Source organism: Eucyclogobius newberryi, unplaced genomic scaffold (assembly GCF_026437365.1).
Source record: "Eucyclogobius newberryi isolate DKJ021-1_F unplaced genomic scaffold, fEucNew1.0.hap1 SCAF_7, whole genome shotgun sequence".
Taxonomy (NCBI): Eukaryota; Metazoa; Chordata; class Actinopteri; order Gobiiformes; family Gobiidae; genus Eucyclogobius; species Eucyclogobius newberryi.
The window spans coordinates 5,928,004-5,954,326 of record NW_027316389.1 but is presented as its reverse complement, the minus strand read 5'-3'; the positions used below and the strand labels follow the sequence as shown (position 1 = coordinate 5,954,326).

At 45.8% G+C, this 26,323-nt stretch overlaps 3 protein-coding genes across 5 annotated transcripts in view; 1 reads left to right on the top strand and 2 right to left on the bottom strand.

Annotated features, from left to right (window-relative positions):
• Positions 1 to 684: 684 nt before the first annotated feature.
• Positions 685 to 6,657, bottom strand: cart2 (cocaine- and amphetamine-regulated transcript 2). Of its 2 annotated transcripts, none has more exons than XM_072435053.1 (4): positions 6,621 to 6,657; positions 6,279 to 6,484; positions 2,557 to 2,640; positions 685 to 860 (listed from the first exon to the last, which is right to left on the bottom strand). In XM_072435053.1, exons 2-4 carry the CDS (start codon positions 6,393 to 6,395, stop codon positions 753 to 755), a joined length of 309 nt encoding a protein of 102 aa, XP_072291154.1. In that variant the 5' UTR covers positions 6,396 to 6,484; positions 6,621 to 6,657; the 3' UTR covers positions 685 to 752. The 2 variants fall into 2 exon arrangements, with proteins under 2 accessions (XP_072291154.1, XP_072291155.1); XM_072435054.1 differs by lacking the exon at positions 6,621 to 6,657 and having other exon boundaries at positions 6,279 to 6,416; positions 6,468 to 6,575.
• Positions 6,658 to 16,083: 9,426 nt separating this feature from the next.
• On the bottom strand, positions 16,084 to 19,305 carry cunh15orf40 (chromosome unknown C15orf40 homolog). The gene is made up of 4 exons (XM_072435349.1): positions 19,075 to 19,305; positions 17,429 to 17,555; positions 17,098 to 17,225; positions 16,084 to 16,547 (listed from the first exon to the last, which is right to left on the bottom strand). Exons 1-4 carry the CDS (start codon positions 19,264 to 19,266, stop codon positions 16,455 to 16,457), a joined length of 540 nt encoding a protein of 179 aa, XP_072291450.1. The 5' UTR covers positions 19,267 to 19,305; the 3' UTR covers positions 16,084 to 16,454.
• A 6,043-nt stretch (positions 19,306 to 25,348) lies between these two features.
• LOC140349050 (uncharacterized) overlaps positions 25,349 to 26,323 on the top strand; it is a 2,426-nt gene continuing 1,451 nt past the window's right edge. Inside the window, exons 1-3 of one of the 2 annotated variants that reach the window (XM_072435257.1) lie at positions 25,349 to 25,473; positions 25,564 to 25,661; positions 25,819 to 26,323. The exon at positions 25,819 to 26,323 is cut by the window's right edge and continues 1,451 nt beyond it. In XM_072435257.1, the coding sequence (XP_072291358.1) occupies positions 26,317 to 26,323 (7 nt within the window). In that variant the 5' untranslated portion in view covers positions 25,349 to 25,473; positions 25,564 to 25,661; positions 25,819 to 26,316. Of the gene's footprint in view, positions 25,474 to 25,563; positions 25,662 to 25,810 lie in introns of both variants that reach the window. The other variant, XM_072435256.1, reaches the window with a different exon arrangement.

Here is a 26,323-nt window from a genome sequence, read left to right as displayed (position 1 = left end):
CCATAGTAACGTTTTATTTTTAAACCTTTTTACGCTTTAAAGTGCCCCCTGTAGGTCAGACCACTCTGAAATAAAGTCCCACAACAGCAATTTTTTTAGCTTTATAAATGTCACTTCCTGTTTGTAAGATATTAAGAAAAGATATTCCTTTATTGTCCCACATGGGGAAATTTCATTGGTGCAACGCAGGTAGATACAGAAGAACAGATCACTTATAGGAAAAACACTTTCAGTAGAAGATCTATAAATAAATAAAAATTGACATCTCATGAGGAAATGACCCAGAGAATACTGGACAAACTACTCCCAATTTATTTTTATTTGACAAATGAAAATATTTATTTTGAATTAATGTTTCAAGTCAAAGTTGTGTAAATTCTGCTTAAACTTGACATGTCCCTAGTGTGATGTCACTTCCTGTAATTTTTCAACCTTTTCTCCACAAATACCTGCTCGATCGGTGTAAACTACAATTTGTATGTACAACTGGTATAAATACACCAAATTAAGTCAAAATTGTAAGTCATACGTCACATTTTAATTTTGCAGTGTTGATGAAGCTCCAAAAACATCAGAGTAAACCTGCAAAATGTGTTGAATTGTACAAGTTCTAGTGAACTGTAAATATAATTTGAAACGCAGAGTCCTTTCAGATGCACAAAAGCGTTTTATTGACACTTGACACGTGGCTTTACACTGCGGGTTTGTGGACTATGCACAGGTTCCAAAATAAGACTGTAGGTGGCGCTGCATCATAGACACTTGAGGAGGAAGAAGTTGCAGAAGGCGCCGCGCGGACAGTCGCACATGCGGCCGATCCTCGCGCCTTTCCTCACGGCGCAGTGCTCTCCCAGGTCGCACTGGAATATAAGACGCACGCGCACACACATACAGACACACATACACACACACACAGACACACACACACACACACACACAGACACATACACACACACACAGACACATACACACACACACACAGACACACATACACACACACACGGACATACACACACACAGACACATACACACACACACACAGACACACATACACACACGGACACGGACATACACACACAGACAGACACACACACACACAGACACATACACACACACACGGACACGGACATACACACACACAGACAGACACACACACACACGGACACGGACATACACACACACAGACATACACAGACACACACACACACACACACATAGACACACATACAGACACACACACACACACACACATAGACACACATACAGACACACACACACGGACACACACACACACACAGACACATACACACACACACGGACACGGACATACACACACACACACAGACACATACACACACACACACAGACACACATACACACACACACGGACATACACACACACACACACAGACACATACACACACACACAGACACACATACACACACGGACACGGACATACACACACACAGACAGACACACACACACACAGACACATACACACACACACGGACACGGACATACACACACACAGACAGACACACACACACACGGACACGGACATACACACACACACAGACACACACACACGGACACGGACATACACACATACACACACACACAGACACACACACACACACACGGACACGGACATACACACACACAGACATACACACACACACAGACACACACACACGGACACGGACATACACACACACAGACATACACAGACACACACACACACATAGACACACATACAGACACACACACACACACACATAGACACACACACATAGACACACATACAGACACACACACACACACACATAGACACACATACAGACACACACACACACACATAGACACACATACAGACACACACACACATAGACACACACACATAGACACACATACAGACACACACACACACATAGACACACATACAGACACACACACACACACACATAGACACACACACATAGACACACATACAGACACACACACACACACACATAGACACACACACATAGACACACATACAGACACACACACACACACACACACATAGACACACACACATAGACACACATACAGACACACACACACACACACATAGACACACATATTTGGATGAGGAAAATTATGATGGAAAAAAAGTCGCAAAATGAAATTATGTGTAGCTTACTTTGTTTTCTAAATGCATAAGTTTACTCTCATAATCTAATCTGCTAATTAAAGAAATGGATGATACAGACTGGACTGACATCGTGGAGGACAGAATTATATTAGGACTAAATTTGGAAATGGACAAATTCACTTGATTTGGACTAAATTGGACCTTTGTTTCACTTTAATTATATTGTTTATATTTGTTTAGTTTAGTTTAGTTGTCTGCTTGTGTTTTTTATTATTTTATTATTATACTCTGGTTCTGTTATGTTTATCTATATATATATATATATATATATATATATATATATATATATATATATATATATATGTATATAGGACCTTTGTTTTTAAAACAGAAGAGAGCATAAGTTAGCTGAAGGACTCACAGAAGGGACCTGTCCGTACTTCTTCTCCCAGGGGCTGATGCTCTTCGTCTGCAGCTTCTCCAGAACCTCCTGCAGGTCGCCCAACTGAGCACGGACAGAACACACACCAGCATCAGTGCGTGTCCCCTCAGTGCGTGTCCTCTCAGTGCTTGTCCTCTCAGTGCGTGTCCCCTCAGTGCGTGTCCTTTCAGTGCTTGTCCTCTCAGTGCGTGTCCCCTCAGTGCGTGTCCTCTCAGTGCTTGTCCTCTCAGTGCGTGTCCTCTCAGTGTGTGTCCCCTCAGTGCGTGTCCTCTCAGTGCGTGTCCTCTCAGTGCGTGTCCCCTCAGTGCGTGTCCTCTCAGTGCGTGTCCCCTCAGTGCGTGTCCACTCAGTGCGTGTCCTCTCAGTGCGTGTCCTCTCAGTGCGTGTCCCCTCAGTGTGTGTCCTCTCAGTGCGTGTCCCCTCAGTGCGTGTCCCCTCAGTGCGTGTCCTCTCAGTGCTTGTCCTCTCAGTGCGTGTCCCCTCAGTGCGTGTCCTCTCAGTGCTTGTCCTCTCAGTGCGTGTCCCCTCAGTGCGTGTCCTCTCAGTGCTTGTCCTCTCAGTGCGTGTCCTCTCAGTGTGTGTCCCCTCAGTGCGTGTCCTCTCAGTGCGTGTCCTCTCAGTGCGTGTCCCCTCAGTGCGTGTCCTCTCAGTGCGTGTCCCCTCAGTGCGTGTCCACTCAGTGCGTGTCCTCTCAGTGCGTGCCCCCTCAGTGCGTGTCCTCTCAGTGCGTGTCCCCTCAGTGTGTGTCCTCTCAGTGCGTGTCCCCTCAGTGCGTGTCCCCTCAGTGCGTGTCCTCTCAGTGCTTGTCCTCTCAGTGCGTGTCCCCTCAGTGCGTGTCCTCTCAGTGCTTGTCCTCTCAGTGCGTGTCCTCTCAGTGTGTGTCCCCTCAGTGCGTGTCCCCTCAGTGCGTGTCCTCTCAGTGCGTGTCCTCTCAGTGCGTGTCCCCTCAGTGCGTGTCCTCTCAGTGCGTGTCCCCTCAGTGCGTGTCCACTCAGTGCGTGTCCTCTCAGTGCGTGTCCCCTCAGTGCGTGTCCTCTCGTGTCCTCTCAGTGCGTGTCCTCTCAGTGCGTGTCCCCTCAGTGTGTGTCCTCTCAGTGCGTGTCCCCTCAGTGTGTGTCCTCTCAGTGCGTGTCCCCTCAGTGCGTGTCCTGTGTCCCCTCAGTGAGTGTCCTCTCAGTGCGTGTCCTCTCAGTGCGTGTCCTCTCAGTGTGTGTCCCCTCAGTGCGTGTCCTCTCAGTGCGTGTCCTCTCAGTGCGTGTCCCCTCAGTGCATGTCCTCTCAGTGCGTGTCCCCTCAGTGCGTGTCCTCTCAGTGCGTGTCCCCTCAGTGTGTGTCCTCTCAGTGCGTGTCCCCTCAGTGCGTGTCCCCTCAGTGCGTGTCCTGTGTCCCCTCAGTGCGTGTCCTCTCAGTGTGTGTCCCCTCAGTGCGTGTCCTCTCAGTGCTTGTCCTCTCAGTGCGTGTCCTCTCAGTGCGTGTCCTCTCAGTGCGTGTCCCCTGAGTGTGTGTCCTCTCAGTGCGTGTCCTCTCAGTGCGTGTCCTCTCGTGTCCTCTCAGTGTGTGTCCTCTCAGTGCGTGTCCTCTCAGTGCGTGTCCTCTCGTGTCCTCTCAGTGCGTGTCCTCTCAGTGCGTGTCCTCTCGTGTCCTCTCAGTGCGTGTCCTCTCGTGTCCTCTCAGTGCGTGTCCCCTCAGTGCGTGTCCTCTCAGTGCGTGTCCTCTCAGTGCGTGTCCCCTCAGTGTGTGTCCTCTCAGTGCGTGTCCTCTCAGTGCGTGTCCTCTCGTGTCCTCTCAGTGCGTGTCCTCTCAGTGCGTGTCCTCTCGTGTCCTCTCAGTGTGTGTCCTCTCAGTGCGTGTCCTCTCGTGTCCTCTCAGTGCGTGTCCTCTCGTGTCCTCTCAGTGCGTGTCCTCCCGTGTCCTCTCAGTGCGTGTCCTCTCATTGCGTGTCCTCTTGTGTCCTCTCAGTGCGTGTCCTCTCGTGTCCTCTCAGTGTGTGTCCTCTCAGTGCGTGTCCTCTCGTGTCCTCTCAGTGCGTGTCCTCTCGTGTCCTCTCAGTGTGTGTCCTCTCAGTGCGTGTCCTCTCGTGTCCTCTCAGTGTGTGTCCTCTCAGTGCGTGTCCTCTCGTGTCCTCTCAGTGCGTGTCCTCTCGTGTCCTCTCAGTGTGTGTCCTCTCAGTGCGTGTCCTCTCGTGTCCTCTCAGTGTGTGTCCTCTCAGTGCGTGTCCTCTCGTGTCCTCTCAGTGTGTGTCCGCTCAGTGCGTGTCCTCTCGTGTCCTCTCAGTGCGTGTCCTCTCGTGTCCTCTCAGTGCGTGTCCTCTCAGTGCGTGTCCTCTCAGTGCGTGTCCTCTCGTGTCCTCTCAGTGCGTGTCCTCTCGTGTCCTCTCAGTGTGTGTCCTCTCAGTGCGTGTCCTCTCAGTGCGTGTCCTCTCGTGTCCTCTCAGTGCGTGTCCTCTCAGTGCGTGTCCTCTCGTGTCCTCTCAGTGCGTGTCCTCTCGTGTCCTCTCAGTGCGTGTCCCCTCAGTGCGTGTCCTCTCAGTGCGTGTCCTCTCAGTGCGTGTCCCCTCAGTGTGTGTCCTCTCAGTGCGTGTCCTCTCAGTGCGTGTCCTCTCGTGTCCTCTCAGTGCGTGTCCTCTCAGTGCGTGTCCTCTCGTGTCCTCTCAGTGTGTGTCCTCTCAGTGCGTGTCCTCTCGTGTCCTCTCAGTGCGTGTCCTCTCGTGTCCTCTCAGTGCGTGTCCTCTCGTGTCCTCTCAGTGCGTGTCCTCTCATTGCGTGTCCTCTTGTGTCCTCTCAGTGCGTGTCCTCTCGTGTCCTCTCAGTGTGTGTCCTCTCAGTGCGTGTCCTCTCGTGTCCTCTCAGTGCGTGTCCTCTCGTGTCCTCTCAGTGCGTGTCCTCTCAGTGCGTGTCCTCTCGTGTCCTCTCAGTGCGTGTCCTCTCGTGTCCTCTCAGTGTGTGTCCTCTCAGTGCGTGTCCTCTCGTGTCCTCTCAGTGTGTGTCCTCTCAGTGCGTGTCCTCTCGTGTCCTCTCAGTGCGTGTCCTCTCGTGTCCTCTCAGTGTGTGTCCTCTCAGTGCGTGTCCTCTCGTGTCCTCTCAGTGTGTGTCCTCTCAGTGCGTGTCCTCTCGTGTCCTCTCAGTGTGTGTCCGCTCAGTGCGTGTCCTCTCGTGTCCTCTCAGTGCGTGTCCTCTCGTGTCCTCTCAGTGCGTGTCCTCTCAGTGCGTGTCCTCTCGTGTCCTCTCAGTGTGTGTCCTCTCAGTGCGTGTCCTCTCAGTGTGTGTCCTCTCAGTGCGTGTCCTCTCGTGTCCTCTCAGTGCGTGTCCTCTCGTGTCCTCTCAGTGTGTGTCCTCTCAGTGCGTGTCCTCTCGTGTCCTCTCAGTGCGTGTCCTCTCGTGTCCTCTCAGTGTGTGTCCTCTCAGTGCGTGTCCTCTCGTGTCCTCTCAGTGCGTGTCCTCTCGTGTCCTCTCAGTGTGTGTCCTCTCAGTGCGTGTCCTCTCGTGTCCTCTCAGTGCGTGTCCTCTCGTGTCCTCTCAGTGTGTGTCCTCTCAGTGCGTGTCCTCTCGTGTCCTCTCAGTGCGTGTCCTCTCGTGTCCTCTCAGTGTGTGTCCTCTCAGTGCGTGTCCTCTCGTGTCCTCTCAGTGCGTGTCCTCTCGTGTCCTCTCAGTGTGTGTCCTCTCAGTGCGTGTCCTCTCGTGTCCTCTCAGTGCGTGTCTCACCAGTCTGTTGTTGTAGCGCAGGTCCAGTGCGTCTCTCTCGTCCCTCTCGGTCTCCGCGCGTCCCTCGCGCCACAGCGCGCACATCAGTCCCGCGCAAAGCACCGCGCGCGCCCACATCTGGCAGGTGTCACGGGACAGGTGCAGAAGCGGGACAGGTGCAGAAGCGGGACAGGTGCAGAAGCAGGACAGGTGCAAAAGCAGGACAGGTGCAACAGCGGGACAGGTGCAAAAGCAGGACAGGTGCAACAGCGGGACAGGTGCAAAAGCAGGACAGGTGCAACAGCAGGTCAGGTGCAGATGCAGGACAGGTGCAACAGCAGGTCAGGTGCAGATGCAGGACAGGTGAAAGAACACGCGCCTCTGCAGTTCAGGCTCGTGCAGGAGCACTTTGTCGCGTGCGCTCTGGTCCGCGCGCGGCTTTGAAGGGTCCCGCCCCTCAGCCCCCCGAGGACTACGTCACTGCTCTGACGTCACGTACTTAGGCTGATCGGAGACTTTGAAGTTTAGTTTGAGACAAAGAAGAAGCAGCGCCACTGAGTCCCTGTCCTGCTCCTGGTCCTGTCTGTGAGTCCCTGTCCTGCTCCTGCTCCTGGTCCTGTCTGTGAGTCCCTGTCCTGCTCCTGGTCCTGTCTGTGAGTCCCTGTCCTGCTCCTGCTCCTGGTCCTGTCTGTGAGTCCCTGTCCTGCTCCTGGTCCTGTCTGTGAGTCCCTGTCCTGCTCCTGCTCCTGGTCCTGTCTGTGAGTCCCTGTCCTGCTCCTGGTCCTGTCTGTGAGTCCCTGTCCTGCTCCTGCTCCTGGTCCTGTCTGTGAGTCCCTGTCCTGCTCCTGCTCCTGGTCCTGTCTGTGAGTCCCTGTCCTGCTCCTGCTCCTGGTCCTGTCTGTGAGTCCCTGTCCTGCTCCTGGTCCTGTCTGTGAGTCCCTGTCCTGCTCCTGGTCCTGTCTGTGAGTCCCTGTCCTGCTCCTGGTCCTGTCTGTGAGTCCCTGTTGCACTCCTGGTCCTGTCTGTGAGTCCCTGTCGCACTCCTGGTCCTGTCTGTGAGTCCCTGTCGCGCTCCTGATCCTGTCTGTGAGTCCCTGTCGCGCTCCTGGTCCTGTCTGTGAGTCCCTGTCGCGCTCCTGGTCCTGTCTGTGAGTCCCTGTCGCGCTCCTGGTCCTGTCTCTGTCGTGCTCCTGTCTTGTCTCTGTCCTGCTCCTGTCCTGTCTGTCCTGCTCCTGTCTTGTCTCTGTCCTGCTCCTGTCCTGTCTGTCCTGCTCCTGTCCTGTCTCTGTCCTGCTCCTGTCCTGTCTCTGTCCTGCTCCTGTCCTGTCTCTGCAGATGCAGAGATTGAGAATCGCTGTGACTTTGTGGATAAGTCAAAGATAAAGTCGGCTTCAGTTGGATTTGTGTCGACTTCTCGTCGTCAGGAGGAAAGTCACTTTTCCCAAAACAGAAAATATTTGTCTTTTATAATGTTGATAAATGAAGATAAAGAAAAGTAATTTCATAATTGTCTCATGTGAATGCACAGTGGCTGAGCGTCTTGACCTGCTGCATCACAGTGAGAAGGTCTCTGGTCTGAGGCCTCTGTAGTCTGCATGTTCTCCCTGTGTCTGAGGGGCTTTTCTTACCCGTGTTTCCCAACAAGAGTTTGCCAAATCATCCCACTGAGGTGTTTGTTTGGGCCCCTGGGGGCCAGGGGCCCAAACAAAATGGTTGAAGACTTTGAAGCAGGAGAAGAGGTAGAATGAAGTTTGAATGTCTTAATCCTGCTTTCCCTTGTTTCCAGTGAGACTCTCAGTCAGTCTGCCCCAGGGCAGCTCTGGCTCTGTCAGCGTTATATAACAGAGTGTTTCAGAGTGAGTGTTGTGCTGGAGGCTCAGCTCTGTCTGTGTGAGCCATGTCTGGACACAGACTTAAGCCGGACACGTCACGTCTTCCTCTGAGATTCACCACAAATCCTGTTTGAAGTTTAGGAGCTTTAAGATTTACTAAAGAAACATCAACTAAAGTGCAGTTCTGAGTGGAAGCAAAGTGTCACTCATGAAACAGAAGTGATCTGAAGCAAGCGTCCCAATATTATGCATATTTAAGTTTTCTCCTCTTTGACTTCATCTCTACAGTTATTGGGTCGTGAGTGAAGTATAAGTTATTACTGAAGCAAAGTTTGGCCACTGTGAGTTTTACTGTGGAGATATTACAGTAATCAAAGTGTTTTGCATAATTAGACTCAACTTTGCACCGCTTCCAACTACTTCCTGTTTCACATGGGTGGATTTAAACTCATTAGAAACAGGCCAATTAAAAGATGTCCAGAGATATCCACAGTAAGTCCAAACGCTGCTGGATTAGAGCGTTTAGAGTCTGATCGTGGACGATGAGGCTGGGCAAACTTTATCCAGTGAAAACAACACACATTAAAACATATTATATTATTCTCCAGGCTCCAAAAGGCACTTGTGAGACTGAACTTGGACGCAAAAAGTGTCCCGTTTCAATATTGAGTCAGTTTATCATCAGTTATGTCAAAAATATATTTAAAAAAACGTAGGAGTAGTGTACAAAAGCAGTACTATTTACACGTAAACATGATTAACACCAGGAAAAAGTGATTTAATTCGACACTTGAACAGGATATATAATAGGATGTCATGTTTTTGAGCACTGTTCCACGTCACCACGAGGGGGCACTGTTGTAATGCATTCTGCCTGTGTGATAAGGAGGGATCCACCCATCCCAGGGGCCCCCCCGAAGCCTCCTCCCCGTGAACACAAGATCGCGGGTTCAAGTCCGTGTGGCAGACTGAGATCAAGTTAAAGCTGATGGTTACGCACTTCCTGGTTTGGAGTACAGTGATCCCATTGGCCGCCAGGCACCACATGACGTAGATTTACAGGGTTTAGTACGTAATCTAGTGACAAATGTACTATTCTAGTCCAGGACAAAAAAGCTAATTAGATGTAGTTATGAGCACAAAAAATACATGTATTTTCTTTTCTTAAATATTGCAAAATGCAGTTTAAATCATAAGCATCGTTTCTGCAAAGTTCACTTCAAATTTGCAGTAATTCTGGACTCCGTAGGTTAGAAGATGATTTATCGTGTATTTGTACCAGTCGCGTCTGTGAGGATTACGTTCTGAACTGCTTTGCTTTTATTTATAGTTTGGTGCGATGGAGGCTCAGCGGTCCCTCTGGAGCCACGTGGAGAAAACACCAGATATAGGAACGTTCTTGAAGGTTGAATGGACGATTTTTTTGGCCCAAATCTGAGTCTTATTTCCTCGTGGCGTGGACTGTCCATTAGTCCTGCCACGTATCAATCATAAAACGCACCTACCGCTCACCTGCAGCCGCGTGCGGTTCGTCCTCACGTTTCCGCGTGCCTAAGCGCATGGATCTATCATAATATAGTTCCCTCAGTGTACTGGACAAAATTAGGACGGAGAAAGACAGTTCGAGCTGACGGAGAAGAGACTGAAATCTACAGGAGACGAGAAATGATGCGCTCCGTTGCGCTAATAAACAAACGCACGTGTGTGTTGTATCGGTCCGCACGGGGGAGTGGCATGAGCACTTCCACCTGTGCTCTCAAATCGCCGAAAAATCGTCCATACCGCCTTTGAGAGCGTCATCCCGTCATTTTGTCCTGAGGCGAACTCAACGCTGCGCTCGGACGGGTCACGTGACTGCGACGGGTCACGTGACTGCGACGGGTCACGTGACTGCGACGGGTCACGTGACTGCGACGGGTCACGTGACTGCGCTCGCGCTCGGACGGGTCACGTGACTGCGCTCGCGCTCGGACGGGTCATGTGACCGAAGAAACGTGACGTCAGAACAAGAACAAACGTACGCGACGACTTCTCGTTTTCCATTGACGAGATGTTGCGTGTTTTGTGTCGGTGTCGAAGTGTGACGATTCGAAGGAAGTGGACTTACAGCGCCCCCTACAGGTCGGACGACTCAATGAACTAGAATGCAGTTAAGATAAATGTATTTTAAATATGTCTAAAAATTATAACAATTTTATCAGAGAATAGCAATTTGTTTTAGGTTTACAATGTCACTTCCTGTTTGTAATTGATGACATCACACAATTACCCAGAAAACACTGGGCAAAAACGAATCTAATGTAAAAAATAATAATAATAAGTTTGACAAATAAACTTTATTTTGTTGAATTAATGTTTAGATAGTCAAAAGAAAGTTGTTTATTTGTGTAAATTTTGCATAAACTTTGACTGGAATGAGTGGTGTGATGTCACTTCCTGTCATTTTCTACAGATTTCTCCATGTTTTCTCCACAAACACCTGCTCGATCGGTGTAAAACTATCATTTACATGTACAACAGGTATAAACACACCAAATACAGTCACAATTAGAAAACCGTAAAAGTTTAACACTAATCGAGCAGGTATTTGTGGAGAAAACGTACATATGTAGAAAATGACAGGAAGTGACATCATTCCAGTCAAAGTTTATGCATAAATTACACTAGAAAAACAACTTTTTGACTCTCTAAACAGTAATTCAACAAAGTAAAGTTGCTCTCAAATATTTGTATTTCCATCCATTTTCTACCCAAAAAATTGTGACATTAGATGAGTTTTTGCCCAGTGTTTTCTGGGTAATTTCCTAGTGTGATGTCATCAATTACAAACAGGAAGTAAAGTTATAAACCTAAAAAAATTTTGCTATTCTGTGATAACATTTTATAATTTCTAGCAAATTTCAAAACACATTTATCTTAACTGCGTTTTAGTTCAACGAGTCGTCCGACCTGTAGGGGGCGCTTTAATCGACTAAAGCGTTACCGCGGCGCTTTTGTCTCATCCATTAAAACCAACGCTTGACCACGCCCTTTTACCATCGAATCCGGACTTATGGATCGGCCTGAACGTCCAGATGTCCAGATGTGAACGGCGATAAGAGCGCTGAACGACGAGCGTGTTTGTTTGTCTCAAAATAAACCGTATAATCTGTGGCCGCGGCATGAACTCCGCTGCGCAGAGAGATAAACATGACGCGGCTAATGCACTTCACACAGAACTTATGGATCTCAGCTGTGTCCGCTCGTGTTCGTAAGAGGTCGGAATGAGATGAGGGGGAAACATACGACGCCGTGCGAACTGGTCAAACGGGTTCATTAATCGCTTAATCGATGACAGAAACGATGGTCGACTGCTTTAGTATTCGGATAACTAGCGAACTGGGGTCGAAAACATGTCGCCAGCGGAGAAATAAGTACGTTTACGGCCGAAACTGAGCCGTAATTGTGTGAAAATTAGGTGGAAAATGTGTACCGTATTTTCTGGACTATAAGGCACACCTTTTTTTTTCATAGTTTTGGCCGGAGTGCGACTTATACTTATATTTACACTTATATACTTATACTTGTACTCTGTAGTGACTTATATATGATATTATTTGCTATTTTCACACTTGTAACCGCATTTCATACTCCAGTGCGACTTATATATGTTTTTTCTTCTCTATTATGCATTTTTTGGCTGGTGCGACTTATACGCCAGTGCGACTTATAGTCCAGAAAATACGGTAAGTAGTTTTACAACCGAAATGTTGCCGTAATTGCATGAAAATGACGTGGAAAATGGTTAAATTAAATCGGACAGAAATGAACAATGCGACAAACAAAGAAGACTGAAAGATGAACCGCTGAACTAATAATTCAAGAGACCCATAAAGTGAGAGTTTATTGTCATTATTTATTCAGTTATTATTAATGTTTCGGTCGAATTGCTCCATGTTTCATTTAATCAACTGTGTTTTTCTCCCACAAAGATAGCACCTACTACACGCCAAACGTTACATGATTTAACTTGAACATGTCGATTTCTGAGTCAAATATGGATTTATTAAACATTTTAATAAAAAAATATGAATCCAAATTTGAGATCTAGTTCACGCCAACACTAAATAACCTGTAGATGATCAAGTCAACAAAAACACAAAACAAGACATTTAGCTTTATTTAAATCTATTGGTCACATTTACACTACGGTAGATAAGATAAGATAAGATAATCCTTTATTGTCCACACGTGGGGACATTTTGGTGTTACAAGGCAGTAAATACAGAGGGAAGGACAGATAACTTATAGGAAGAAAAATTATGAACAAAAACTCTCATATCTTAATAGGGAATGGAGGGAAGAAAATAAAAATAAAGACAAAATAAAATAATGATAAAAATAGCTGGCATAAGACAAATAATACTACTAATAATGGTCAAGTAAACACTCTTATTTACATCAGTTATATGCACATGAACATGACATTAATTGTGTGTGAGTACGACAGTAAATATGTACAAATATGTGCAAAATATGTACAAACATGTGCAAAATATGTACAAACATGTGCAAAATATGTACAAATATGTGCAAAATATGTACAAACATGTGCAAAATATGTACAAATATGTGCAAAATATGTACAAACATGTGCAAAATATGTACAAATATGTGCAAAATATGTACAAACATGTGCAATTTCGAGCATTTGTACACATTAAATGTCTTCTGTTTGGGTGAAAACATAACGATAATGTTCTTTCTTGCATTTATATGAGTAATTCTAGTCTAGAGTGGCACTTTAAAGCACTCACAGTATTTACACAGCGATAATCGACTGGCACTGGCACTTTTTTCCTCCCGTACGTGAATAAAAACAGAGAGATTTAGTTCAAACAAATATTCAAATCGTTTTTCCATTTGCCAAATCACAATTTTAATTTGACTTTTAAAAAACACTATCCTCCCGCACTGAACGTCCTGATGATAAACTGCAGCTGCCGGAAGTGGAAAAGCGTCGGGGTTTTGCGCTCGCTGTTGCCGGACGCGCGCGCGGACACTTACCGCCGTGACTCAGTCCATTACCGGAACGTCCCGTAAACAAAGCCCGTAAGAGCCTGTTCCAGGCCAGACAAATGCCACCGTTTCTTCTGGCGTTCATTAATAATTGCGGCGCCGGGGAATAAAAGCGTTACATAAGCCGCGTCCGGTCGTGCGTTTTTAGGGGGAAAACGATGACGCGCTGAAAAGAGGTGAATGTTCCGCAGCGGCGCATTAATAAGTGACGATGCTGTTAAGTTGCTGGATTGTTGTGTTAGTGTTAAATGAAACTTTTGTGTTTGTTCAGCGATGGCGCGTTTTGTTCACGTTGAAAACACGCTCAAATTCAACATAAACTGTGAAAACACGCTCAAATTCAACATAAACTGGAGGAAATGGGACTCACATTATGGATCAGGTGCTCTAACCTTGTATTTTATTTTCATTTGGATGCATTATTCTAAAAATAGTCATCTCAAACACGCAGTGGTGGGCCGTCAGGACCAGCAAGGCCTTCTCTGCTGGCCTGAACATAATCAGAATATAATTTAAAAATATATATATATTTTCCCTCAAATATGTATTAAATTATTCCCCAGAGTAAGACTTATAGTCTTCATTTCATGTCTTTCCTCTTGTTGCACTGCTTCTGCCCCAGGTTCAGATTTGGAGGCTGGTCTTTATGTTAGATCTTTCTCCAATCATATTCAGCCGTCATGTGTTGCCAGGGATCTAAAACCTGCCGAGGCCTTCAGACTCAACAGTGAGGGTGCTTATGGCTTAAAGTGAATGGAAATGAAAATGATGTGTCAACCAATCAGCTTCAGAGTTGGCTCTTGTACGTCTGCTGCTGTTACACAGGAGCAGCAGGTGCATCACGTGCACGTCTTTTGATTGGATCAGCAATATTGAGAGGCAGGTCCTATGGGCGGGGCTAAGCAGAACCTCAGAACTAGGAAACTTGATTTGACAGACACATTAATCTGTGTACTACTAAACTGTTTTTTCAACCCACAATGTGGAAGGAGGACAATATATCGATTTGGTCGAGGATATAATTATTAACGCCTTTCTCAAGACGAACTTTTCAAGAAAAGTTAGACATTGTAAGGAGAGGTCGTCCAACACCGACACTGACGCTGCAAAGTCTGTTACAGGCAACATGCGTGCGCAGCAGCGCGGTACAGACCACACACGGCACGCACGGACAACGCGCCAAGAACGAGCAGAGAACGAGCGGTCAACGGCAGCGCACGGAGAACTGCACACAGAAGGCGCGAAGAACGAGCGCGGACAAGATAAAGCGACGCCTGTTTAAACGTCTAGAGCCGCCGCATCATAATGATGTAATATGATGTAATAAGAGGTGGATTCATTGGGTGGGACTGTGTATGACCTCACTGAGGCCCCAGACCCACGGCCCACCACTGCAAACAAGACACACGTTGTATTTACTCCGGTTCCGCCCGCGCACTTTCTTTTCTTTTCTCTTTTTTTCTTTTTTTCTCTTTTTTTCCCTTTTTCTATTTTTCTCTTTCTTTTTTAACAATGTTACTGGACTGTATCTTTATTTTTTCTTTATCTTTAGTTTTGATTGGTCTGTGTTTATTCTTTCAATAAAAAATAAATAAAAAAAGAATACCACTGCTGCTGGTAAATTGGAGGATCTGTACAAAAAGAGAAAAAAAGGAAGAAAACGCGCACGCTTTTACTGTGAAGGGAGCTCGCCTCGCCACAGATCTGACCCGTAACCCGTAAGGAACATATCGTCTTTCTCGTTGCCCCGGGTGTAAAAAAAAAAAAGGAAAAGGTCTGGATCTGAATGAGTTCTGACCAGATTAAATAAAAGTCAATAAATACATTCTTAAGTTTCGCCTTTTTAAAGAATAGACTTCAAAATTCTGCTTACGGTTTATAAATCTCACCCAAATCTTTGAAAACAACTCAGTCACTACTCGCCGTCAGGGCCGGCCCTACTCGCCGTCAGGCCTGGCCCTGCTCGCCGTCAGGGCCGGCCCTGCTCGCCGTCAGGCCTGGCCCTGCTCGCCGTCAGGGCCGGCCCTGCTCGCCGTCAGGCCTGGCCCTGCTCGCCGTCAGGGCCGGCCCTGCTCGCCGTCAGGCCTGGCCCTGCTCGCCGTCAGGGCCGGCCCTGCTCGCCGTCAGGCCTGGCCCTGCTCGCCGTCAGGCCTGGCCCTGCTCGCCGTCAGGGCCGGCCCTGCTCGCCGTCAGGGCCGGCCCTGCTCGCCGTCAGGGCCGGCCCTGCTCGCCGTCAGGGCCGGCCCTGCTCGCCGTCAGGGCCGGCCCTGCTCGCCGTCACAAAAGGCTTCGTGGAATGAGCGCAATTTGAGTGATTATTGTGAGAGGGAAAAAACAGTGATAAACGCTTATTCGCAATTTAACGACAACACGACGTCAAACTGTGACGTTTTCTTCACATTTTTTAGCACAATTTCAATACATCATTCATTTATTTATGTCGTTAAACAGTTTTACTTTGCCACTTGCTCATGTTTTATCTTTAATTTTGTTTCTTTTTTGGCGTCTGGTTTAATTATTTTGAGAGAAGCTGAAATATTTGTACTTTTTCCAAACCTTGATCAAACTTGACTGTACAAGTAACTGTCCAACTTAAATAAATACGTAAATAAATACACGAACAAGTAAACATATAAATAAATAAATAAGTAACTACATAAATCCACAATAACGACCAAAGCATTTCGATCTGCCTTTCATTACAATTAAACTTAAAATATAATCGCTTCATTTAATTTTCATGTCTCAATTTAACCTTTTGTTTAGATTTGAGTTGGTTTATTTACATGTTTTAGGATTGACTAACTTGAAAAATGTAAAAAACTTAAATTACACTCGTCTAATTAGACACGAGTCAGTGAAGCTTCTTATGTAATCAGTTTCCACACAAGTTTAATAATAATAATAATGATAATAATAATAATAATATATGGCTTTTAACATCTAACGCTGAAGTGGACGACACGTTTTGACTGACAGATGATTAAAACAATAACTGCATCACAAACATCGCGATCGTGGTTCAAACGTTCATCATTGATAACGTCCACTCTGTCTCTGTCTCTGTCTCTGTCCTGCACTTGACCCTTTGTCCTCATCATACTTCTTTTCTCCTTCAGTTGAACGGACTCTGGAAGCGTCACAGCACCATCTAGTGTCCGGCCGGAGGATCGCAGAGAAAACAAAGCCGTTTCCTCATCTCGCTTTGATTTGACGCCGTTCTTCTTTCCTTTTTTCTTCACATTTCTTTCGTGCGTTTCTTGTCCTGATTTTCCTTTTCCGTTTGGCTCGTTAAACAGATTTAGTTTCAGGGTTTGGACTTCAGTTTGAGCCGCTGCAGAACTTCCTCTGGGCCGAGCGTCGAGTCCAGTTTGATGACTTTGTCCCTGGATCTGGAGCCCTGGAAACCAAACACAAAGAAAGACTGTGATTAGAACCGTTATGTTGGTACCAAACTGTGGATTATTCATTTATTTGTCTTGTTTTTGGGGTTTTATACTTAAAAACCAAACAGAGGAAAAGAATAGTGTAATAATGTATGTTCCCATTCTTAGTCTGTCAAAACAAAAAATAGTAATAATATAATAATAATAATAAATGTTTCCCTCGTAATTTTAATATATTTAGTAGAATGACTGTCCAGATTATTAATGCATTTATATTATTCCCCTTGAAAGTTCTGATTTACAAAACCTAAAAAATTCTATAAATAATAAGAATAAATAATATTAGTAAAAGTCCCGTTTCTCCTTGTTTTCATTTTTTAGCAACAAAAAATACATAACACAAAATGACCCATTTAAAGATTTAGGGAAGAAAATTAAATGAGAGGAAATATATATATTAATACGGATGTACAAATTTAAGTTCACTTATGCACACACACACTCTCTTATGCTTATATTAGAATAATAAATAATACAAAAAAATGACTCCTTGTTTTCTCGCACCTTGTCCAGTGCAACCTGACTCTTCTTCAGGCCCAGAACTTGGGACAGGAACCGGACGAGCTCGGCGTTGGCCTCTCCGTCCGTAGGAGGCGCCGCGATGGCCACGCCCACCGCTTCTGCAGACACTTCTACAGGAAAGGTAAAAAAAAAAAAAAAAGCTATTATTGTTTTTGTAATTATTTTCTTTTCTTATTATAATTATTACTATTATTTATTTTGTATTTATTTTTCTTCTCGATTTCTTTATATAGATTAGTTTGTGTTGTGTAAGTTTTGTTGCTGTGTGTTTAAAAATAGTAAAAAAAATAAAAATAAAAGTAACTTATTGTACCGGTGATGGCGCTGAGTTTTGCCCCGGGTTTGGCGTGGACTGAGACGGTCACGGCGCCGCTCTTGTCCCTGGTCACGGGCCCCGGTGGTTCCACGGCTTTAGCCACCGCGGCCGGCGGCGATTTCCCCTGGTGGTGAAACGCGGAAATGCCAGCGGTTAAACGAGTCGGTGTCACCGCCGGAGACGGAAAAACGTCACGATCAAACCATTATTCGCAATTATTGACCAGGTAAATCTTTAGTTTTCTTTCATTACCGACGCCCCAACCTCTACACTGACCGGCTAACCACGCCTACTAACCACGCCCCTTTTAACCAGCAGACCATTCCTACATTCGCAGCTTTATGAACTTTCTGAAAGACAAACTGAAGTTAAATGTGACAATAAAAAGACGGATAAATAGAAAGTTATTTCACATGCGAGTCTATTTTTGGGCTTTAAAAATTGAACAAAAAATGCTTGCTTCTAAAATTGTCACGATTTTTATTTTTTTGTTCATAAGATCATATTGTGACCCGAATAATCACGATTATTGATTAATCTAGTAATCTTGAAATCCCTATTTGTGACTAATTGATAAAATAAGTAAATTTACCACACACTTTGACTGATAACTCTAAAAGTAGGAGTGTGAATGTTTGTAATTTTAATGAGTCAAAGTGGATATGACTCATTTAAGATTTGACTGAAAATGTTGCCCATTTGTCCCCGGTTTGAAAATTTTTGTAAAGTTTATAATTGTACTTCCTGGTTTGACACGAGCTGCAAATATGACACAACTGTTACCGAGCAACCAGACTGTAAACAAGAGCCAAAATACACATAAATGACACAACAGTTATGATTTAACACACAATAATACCATAGAACATCTTTAGTTTGTTGAATGATGGGTTAAACTGTCATAAAAACGTGAGTTGCGTCACAAATTGTCCCTCAGCTCTACTTCCTGTCATTTTAAACTTTTATTTAAAAAAATGTCTTCACAAACTTCCACTTAACAGAAGTAAAAAAAACTATGATAAACATTTATCACAGGTTTTATTCCAACAAACTAAGTAATAATAAGAAAAACAAGAGAACCTTTCATATGCACTTTAATCTTATATTGTCTTTTCCATTGCCTTGTTTGACTGAAATCTGGTTTCATTTGATTTAGACAAATGTAATAATAATATATATGAAGTAATAATAATAATAATGATAATATTCATGATAATAATAATAATGCTGTACTGATCATTATAACAAATGCGACAGTTTCAGTTTTATTAGTGTAATATCTATGACAACGCTATAAAATATAAATACAAATGTTTTCTTGTAAAACCTATGCATTTTGACAAAATATACATTAAATAGACATCACTTTGCATTTGACAAACGTAATAATAATATATATGTAATAAGAAAAATAATAATAATAATGACGAACTAAATTTAAATTAAAGTACAGTTTCAGTTTGTTTTTTTCAGCTATGACAACTATAAAATATAAATACAAACTTTTGCATTTTGATAAAATATACATGAAATAGGATTTCAACTAGAAATTAAAGTTTTATTGTATTGTATTTAAATTGACTTGTTTTAGGATCTTCTCATCACACAGTTTCACACTAAAAGCATGAATATTAGAAAAGTACCTTGTCTTTTTTCGGCATTTGTTGTATTTTGTAGAAGTGCCGCGGTTGTTCACTGGAGAGAAGATGAGTTCTGTTTATGAAAAAAGGACAAACCGGAGCCGAGACCGAGTGAAAAGCTAAAGTCTGGAACTGTCCGCGTGTGAAACGTGTTTTCAAAAAGCCCCGTAAGGTTAAAGAAGTCCAGGAAAACATCTCAAATGCACCGGAGAGGAGCTCGTTAGCATGTTAGCATGTGAGCTAGCACGCGGAGCGGAGAGGCTGAAATGTAAACACGGGGACTTCCTGTTTAAGAAAATAAAACCGGCGTCTTTCTTTTTGTATTTATTTATTTTTCAGTTTAAAGTGTTGTTGTTGTTGTTGTTGTTTTATGGCGGTTGGCATCCGAGTGTTGCATTACCGCCAGGTTGTTGTTGTTGTTGTTGTTGTTGTTTTATGGCGGTTGGCATCCGAGTGCCGCATCACCGCCAGACTTCATTCCTCAGACGTTTCGTAGTCCTCAGACTCTGTCGTAGTCCGTAAAAGTACTCCTCCCATTGCTTTGGCGTACAAAGCCCATGAGGTCATGATGTGTTTTTGTGACTAGAATAGTTGTTGTGTCAGAGACCAACCGGCCTTATTCCAGGGAGACTCCTCCCCACCTTCCTCGCCCTCTTTGACGCTCGGTTAGAAGTCCTTCTTCCATCACTTTGGCGTTTCTAGGCCCACGAAGTCCAAGCGCGTTAGGACATCCTCTTGCTCCTCATCCTCGGCTCAGTCTCCAACACCCCCCACCTCTATAAACGTTTACCCAGCCCTGTGCTACATAAGTAAGCAACCACAGCCTGACACAAACCCTGTGACTGGATCGCCAGAACGTTCCGCAGATTGAACTCCCGCCCATTATTCCGAAACCACAAGGCCAACCCGGCCCTTTCTCTATCATAAGCCTCACAGCAAATCAGCACATGCTCGACAGTCTCTGGCACCTGACAGTGACCACACAGACCGGTCGGATGTTTGCCTATCCTACTCAGTGACCAATTGAGTCCAGTATGGCCAATCCTCATGCGGGCGAAGGCCCTTTCCTCCCACGCGTTCCTGCCCATAGACCCGCAAGGACCCACACTACCCTGTATGTGATAGAGATGCCGTCCAGTAACACAGTGGCTCCAAAATTCCTGCCAAAGGCCGACCACATGACTCTTGATAACAGGCTTGATTTCAGATTTGCTTAACTCAACCGCCACATCAATTGATGGCCGCCGAAGGGAACGTTTAGCCAGTGCATCAGCCATTTCGTTACCATCCACCCCCACATGCGCAGGGACCCAAATGAAGGAAACCCTCACATCCTTCCTGGACAGGGAGAGCATCAGACAGAAGATGCCATTCAACACATCCTGTCTGCAATCCGATTTCCCAGATTTAATGCTTTGCAATGCAGAAAGGCTGTCAGAGGCCACCACAATGCCGCAACACTGCAAAGCAGATTCCGCCCATTCCAACGCCAACCGTATCGCTATGAGTTCCGACGTGAAAACAGAAAGGCGATCTGTTTCAGAGACCAACCGGCTTTATTCCAGGGAGACTCTTCTTCATCTTCCTCTCCTTCTTTGACGTTCGGTGCTTCCACCGTACAGCTTTATTCTTTAGGCTTCATTCTATAGGCTTTAATATGTCCACTGATGTCGCCGCTTGGTAGCCGTGCGTCTACGAGACTGGGCGAGGACAGGAGACCACCCCCACCCCCATCTCGTCACTCTGATCACTCTGACTCCCCAAAAGCAGACCCCCATCACTCCGACTCCCATTTAACGCCTTTAGCCTGTTTTCTATATCTGCCCAATCAAGCTCCTTTGTTCCAAGGAATCTCCCTGCAGCTTTAGCAATGATCCTGATCCTTTCAGTTCTGCTTTGAGTCTGAGCAGCACAGTTTACAACATCCACCATAAAGAGTACAAAATCCTCTCTATCCACAACCAGGGTATTCTCATTAATTCTGGAACCTGCACACTTGGGACCTCCACTCTTGAAACCTTCACACTTCTTGGGAGCCACGCTGGCCTCTCTCATTTCGCCCTGGCTGGGAGCAGCGCTGGCTCCTCTCTCTGTATTTACTCTAAACTCGTTACTTGAAACTTTCTTGACTGCATCTGCATAGGATATACCTTGAGAGACCTTTATTTTCTGCACCTCAGCAGCTCTTTTGCTAAACCTGCATCCCCCGTAGGCAGAGCTATGTTCTTCCCCACAGTTACAGCACTTCAGTTTTGCACCCACGTCACACTTCCCATACTCGTGATCTCCTGCACATTTACCACATCTTTGCCTCCCTCTACAGACCGCTGCAATATGCCCAAAGCGCTGGCACTTAAAGCAACGCAGGGGCGGCGGAACATATGGCCTGACGCTATAGCACATGTACCCAACGAACACCTTACTAGGCAGGCACCTCCCTTCAAGTGTTACCATTACCGACAAGCTGTCACATCTTACCCCAAACCGGGTCACCTTCAAACGCCTAGCGTCCACCACCGTAACTCCCGTCAAATTCTCCTTAACTTCATCCACAGACGTCGCCGTAGGGACACCTACGATAACTCCTCTGACCGTGTTTCTTTCAGCATCAGACACAAGAATGTCCTTTCCACCCAGACGTTTAGTTCCAATCGCCTTCCGTTGCTGAGCCGCGTCCTTGCACACGACCAGCAGCGAGCCATCTCTAAGGACACTCGCACTCTTGATCACTCCCACAGCTACAGTTAGGCTCTTTGACAATGCCACTGAATTCCACTCCTTAAAGGATGCACTATCCTGTGCAAGCTTTATGATCACCTTACAGTCTCTGCTCTCACCCCGGACATCAATAGCTTCAGCCTCATCCTGCTGCTCATTCCCAGAACCCTCGGACGAGCTAAGGGACTTTTTACGTTTCCGGGCACGTGCAGGCAGAAAAGGCTGCTCCTCCACGCCGTCCAGAACGTGTTGCATTACCGCCAGACTTTATTCCTCAGACTTTGTCGTAGTCCTCAGACTCTGTCGTAGTCCGTAAAAGTACTCCTTCCATTGCTTTGGTGTTACAAAGCCCATGAGGTCATGATATGTCTTTGTGACTAGAATAGTTGTTGTTGTTTCAGACGAGTCTGAGGAAGATATAAAGTCTGGCGGTAATGCAACACTCGGATGCCAACCGCCATAAAACAACAACAACAACAACAACAACAACAACAACCGGCTTTATTCCAGGGAGACTCTTCTTCATCTTCCTCTCCTTCTTTGACGTTCGGTGCTTCCACCGTACAGCTTTATTCTTTAGGCTTCATTCTATAGGCTTTAATATGTCCACTGACGTCGCTGCTTGGTAGCCGTGCGTCTACGAGACTGGACGAGGACAGGAGACCACCCCCACCCCCATCTCGTCACTCTGATCACTCTGACTCCCCAAAAGCAGACCCCCATCACTCCGACTCCCATTTAGCGCCTTTAGCCTGTTTTCTATATCTGCCCAATCAAGCTCCTTTGTTCCAAGGAATCTCCCTGCAGCTTTAGCAATGATCCTGATCCTTTCAGTTCTGCTTTGAGTCTGAGCAGCACAGTTTACAACATCCACCATAAAGAGTACAAAATCCTCTCTATCCACAACCAGGGTATTCTCATTAATTCTGGAACCTGCACACTTGGGACCTCCACTCTTGAAACCTTTACACTTCTTGGGAGCCACGCTGGCCTTTCTCATTTCGCCCTGGCTGGGAGCAGCGCTGGCTCCTCTCTCTGTATTTACTCTAAACTCGTTACTTGAAACTTTCTTGACTGCATCTGCATAGGATATACCTTGAGAGACCTTTATTTTCTGCACCTCAGCAGCTCTTTTGCTAAACCTGCATCCCCCGAAGGCAGAGCTATGTTCTTCCCCACAGTTACAGCACTTCAGTTTTGCACCCACGTCACACTTCCCATACTCGTGATCTCCTGCACATTTACCACATCTTTGCTTCCCTCTACAGACCGCTGCAATATGCCCAAAGCGCTGGCACTTAAAGCAACGCAGGGGCGGCGGAACATATGGCCTGACGCTATAGCACATGTACCCAATGAACACCTTACTAGGCAGGCACCTCCCTTCAAGTGTTACCATTACCGACAAGCTGTCACATCTTACCCCAAACCGGGTCACCTTCAAACGCCTAGCGTCCACCACCGTAACTCCAGTGAAATTCTCCTTAACTTCATCCACAGACGTCGCCGTAGGGACACCTACGATAACTCCTCTGACCGTGTTTCTTTCAGCATCAGACACAAGAATGTCCTTTCCACCCAGACGTTTAGTTCCAATCGCCTTCCGTTGCTGAGCCGCGTCCTTGCACACGACCAGCAGCGAGCCATCTCTAAGGACACTCGCACTCTTGATCACTCCCACAGCTACAGTTAGGCTCTTTGACAATGCCACTGAATTCCACTCCTTAAAGGATGCACTATCCTGTGCAAGCTTTATGATCACCTTACAGTCTCTGCTCTCACCCCGGATATCAATAGCTTCAGCCTCATCCTGCTGCTCATTCCCAGAACCCTCGGACGAGCTAAGGGACTTTTTACGTTTCCGGGCACGTGCAGGCAGAAAAGGCTGCTCCTCCACGCCGTCCAGAACGTCTTCCATCCCCGATCCACTCTCCTCCGCCATCTCCCGTCTCTCCAGACCGGGTATTGAGCAAGGTCTCCTCACAGTTTTAGTCCAGGGCTTGTTCTTCCTCAGACTGTTGTTTTATGGCGGTTGGCATCCGAGTGTTGCATTACCGCCAGACGTTGTTGTTTCAGAGACCAACCGGGTTGTTGTTTTATGGCGGCTGACATCCGAGTGCTGCACCACCGCCAGACCCCACTCCCCAGACCTTGTCGTAGTCCTAATAGTTCTTCTTCCAGTGCCTTGACTTCCAGTGCTTTGTCCTCAGACTCTGTCGTAGTCCGTAAAAGTACTCCTTCCATTGCTTTGGTGTTACAAAGCCCATGAGGTCATGATATGTCTTTGTGACTAGAATAGTTGTTGTTGTTGTTTCAGAGACCAACCGAAAAGTCTGAGGAACAAAGTCTGGCGGCAATGCAACAATCGGATGCCAACCGCCACAAAACAACAACAACAACAACAACAACAAAGAACTACGACGGAGTATAAGGGCCAACCAAGAAAAAAAAATGCGCTGCACTACGAGAATAAAGTCATTAATTAATGAGAAAAAAGACGTTAATTAATGAGAAAAAAGTCGAAGTCAGAAAAAAGTCGTAAATTAACGACTATAAACTCATTAAATAATGAGAAAAAAGTCATTAAATAACGAGAAAAAAGTCAATAATTAATGAGAAAAAAGTCATTAATTAATGAGAAAAAAACTCCTTAATTAATGAGAATAAAGTCGAAATTTTTCGTATTAAGTCAAAATCAAACCATCGTGGGAGACGAAACGAAAGAAGCGGAGATCAATTCATCTTTACCCGGATTTCTTCCATATTTTCAATGCAGGTAAGGCTATATTTTCTTATATTGTTATAATATGTGATATTTCAAAAATGTGGATTATGTATTTCGATACATTTCAAGTAAAACGGGCGGCAAGTGCGTTTAATACATGCGAGGGGTCGGCCTGGTTCCTTCGCAGGCCGTGTACAAGGTCGACTGCGGGGCAGGACTGCTGCTACCTCGTCAGGACGGTCTCATTCATATGGGGAGTATGTTGAAGTTATGGCTGAGATTACAAGGCAATGAAATGCATATGATTTTGGAGGTGTGCGTATGACGCATCGTATGACGCTTCGTAAGACACAGCTCTTGACCAGTTGGTTAGGTCTTGGTGTTATGCTGGGGGTGGTTTGGTCCGGAATCAATCCTGGTTCTGACAAGCCCATCACGACGTAAGCAAGAGTTCGGTAAAGTTAGTACCAAGAGAGTGCTGATATTCACCGCACAGTGCAGTGCCGCGGCATGCGCACACCACAGGGACACGCACATGGGAATGGGGAGCGCAGGTGGGGTCGCAGCGTCGAGCAGACCATACACAGCACCTTACGGCCGGTATCCATGGCCAGCACCCATGGCCAGTATTGCTCTATGCCGCGATGGATACAAGGTTTCAATGCGGTGATTGTAAGTCCCGTTACATCCTATTACACAGCAGTAGCAGCCGCGACCCAGGTGAGCGCGGGAGGCAAACACGTAACCCCGCCCTCCACAACCTGCCATATTGACAGAGATAAACCCGCGCAAGTGCTAGCAGGCAGAGCCACAACAACACTTATGCTTATGAGCCTAGTAACTGTGATCATCTTTTTTCACTAACACTCATATGCTTACAGTTGTGGATTTATTCAGATGGTCATTCCCAGTGTTGGAGGAGGACATACTTTTGATGTGCATTGCTTGATTGTCCGTTGGTATGTTTTTTATGCGTTGACTAATGTTTCATTACTAAAAGCTGCTGATTAGTCAGATAATAACAAGGCCATTTCTCCTGTCTGCTCCAGGTCCATGTATCATGACTGACTCATTGTCTGACATTGTGGCATTCTTAAGGGGACGTCATGTTTCAGAGGAAGCCATCACATGGATTCAAGAACATAAGGTTACTTTTCTGCTTGTATATTGCCTATTATGTCAGCCATTTGACTACAAAAACGTGTGTCTCACCCATTATTTCACCATTCACTTAAAATAATGTCAATGTTTTTGTTTAGTTTTTTGCCTCTAACTCTACTTTTACACTGCTTTCAGATTGACAGAGAAGTAATTTTGCTGATGGAAGATGCAGATTTGGAGGACCACCTGCCATCCTATGGAGACAGAATTGCTCTAGTTAATTTTTGCAAATCTCATCCACACTCAGCAAAACGAAAACAGGGACTTTTTGAGAGACTAAGGGAGAAACTGAAAGTTAGAACTCAACCTCATAATGGGGAAGAAGAGCCTGGACCATCTAACATTAAAAAAAAAGAACCAAACAGTCTACGCGAATAATTGAAATAGGCTGGATCCACACTGAAAACAAATCATCTAAGCAGGTCAGAGCTAAACAAGGAGGAGGAACAAGAAAGCTTTCAATCAGCACCACGGCAAGATTTAGTGACATTCTAGAACAAGGAAAAGCTCTGTTTTTTCCACAAGGAAAATCTAACAAAGGCATTGAGAGTGATTTTGATTTTGATGTTTGGGATTTTAAACAAAACTCCTTGCCACACGATTTGTCAGTGGAGGACATATTCAACACTGTGAAGCTGCCAATGTTAA

Excerpts from the sequence above, each read along its gene's own strand:
- cart2 (XM_072435053.1), bottom strand. The coding sequence starts at position 6,395 with ATGTGGGCGCGCGCGGTGCTTTGCGCGGGACTGATGTGCGCGCTGTGG. Across the intron at positions 2,641-6,278 it reads TGCGCTACAACAACAGACTG|TTGGGCGACCTGCAGGAGGT; the intron begins GTGAGACACGCA and ends GTCCGTGCTCAG. Across the intron at positions 861-2,556 it reads AGTACGGACAGGTCCCTTCT|TGCGACCTGGGAGAGCACTG; the intron begins GTGAGTCCTTCA and ends CTTATATTCCAG.
- cunh15orf40 (XM_072435349.1), bottom strand. The coding sequence starts at position 19,266 with ATGTTTTCCTGGACTTCTTTAACCTTACGGGGCTTTTTGAAAACACGT. Across the intron at positions 17,226-17,428 it reads AAAACTCAGCGCCATCACCG|AAGTGTCTGCAGAAGCGGTG; the intron begins GTACAATAAGTT and ends CCTTTCCTGTAG. Across the intron at positions 16,548-17,097 it reads GTCAGGTTGCACTGGACAAG|GGCTCCAGATCCAGGGACAA; the intron begins GTGCGAGAAAAC and ends TTTGGTTTCCAG.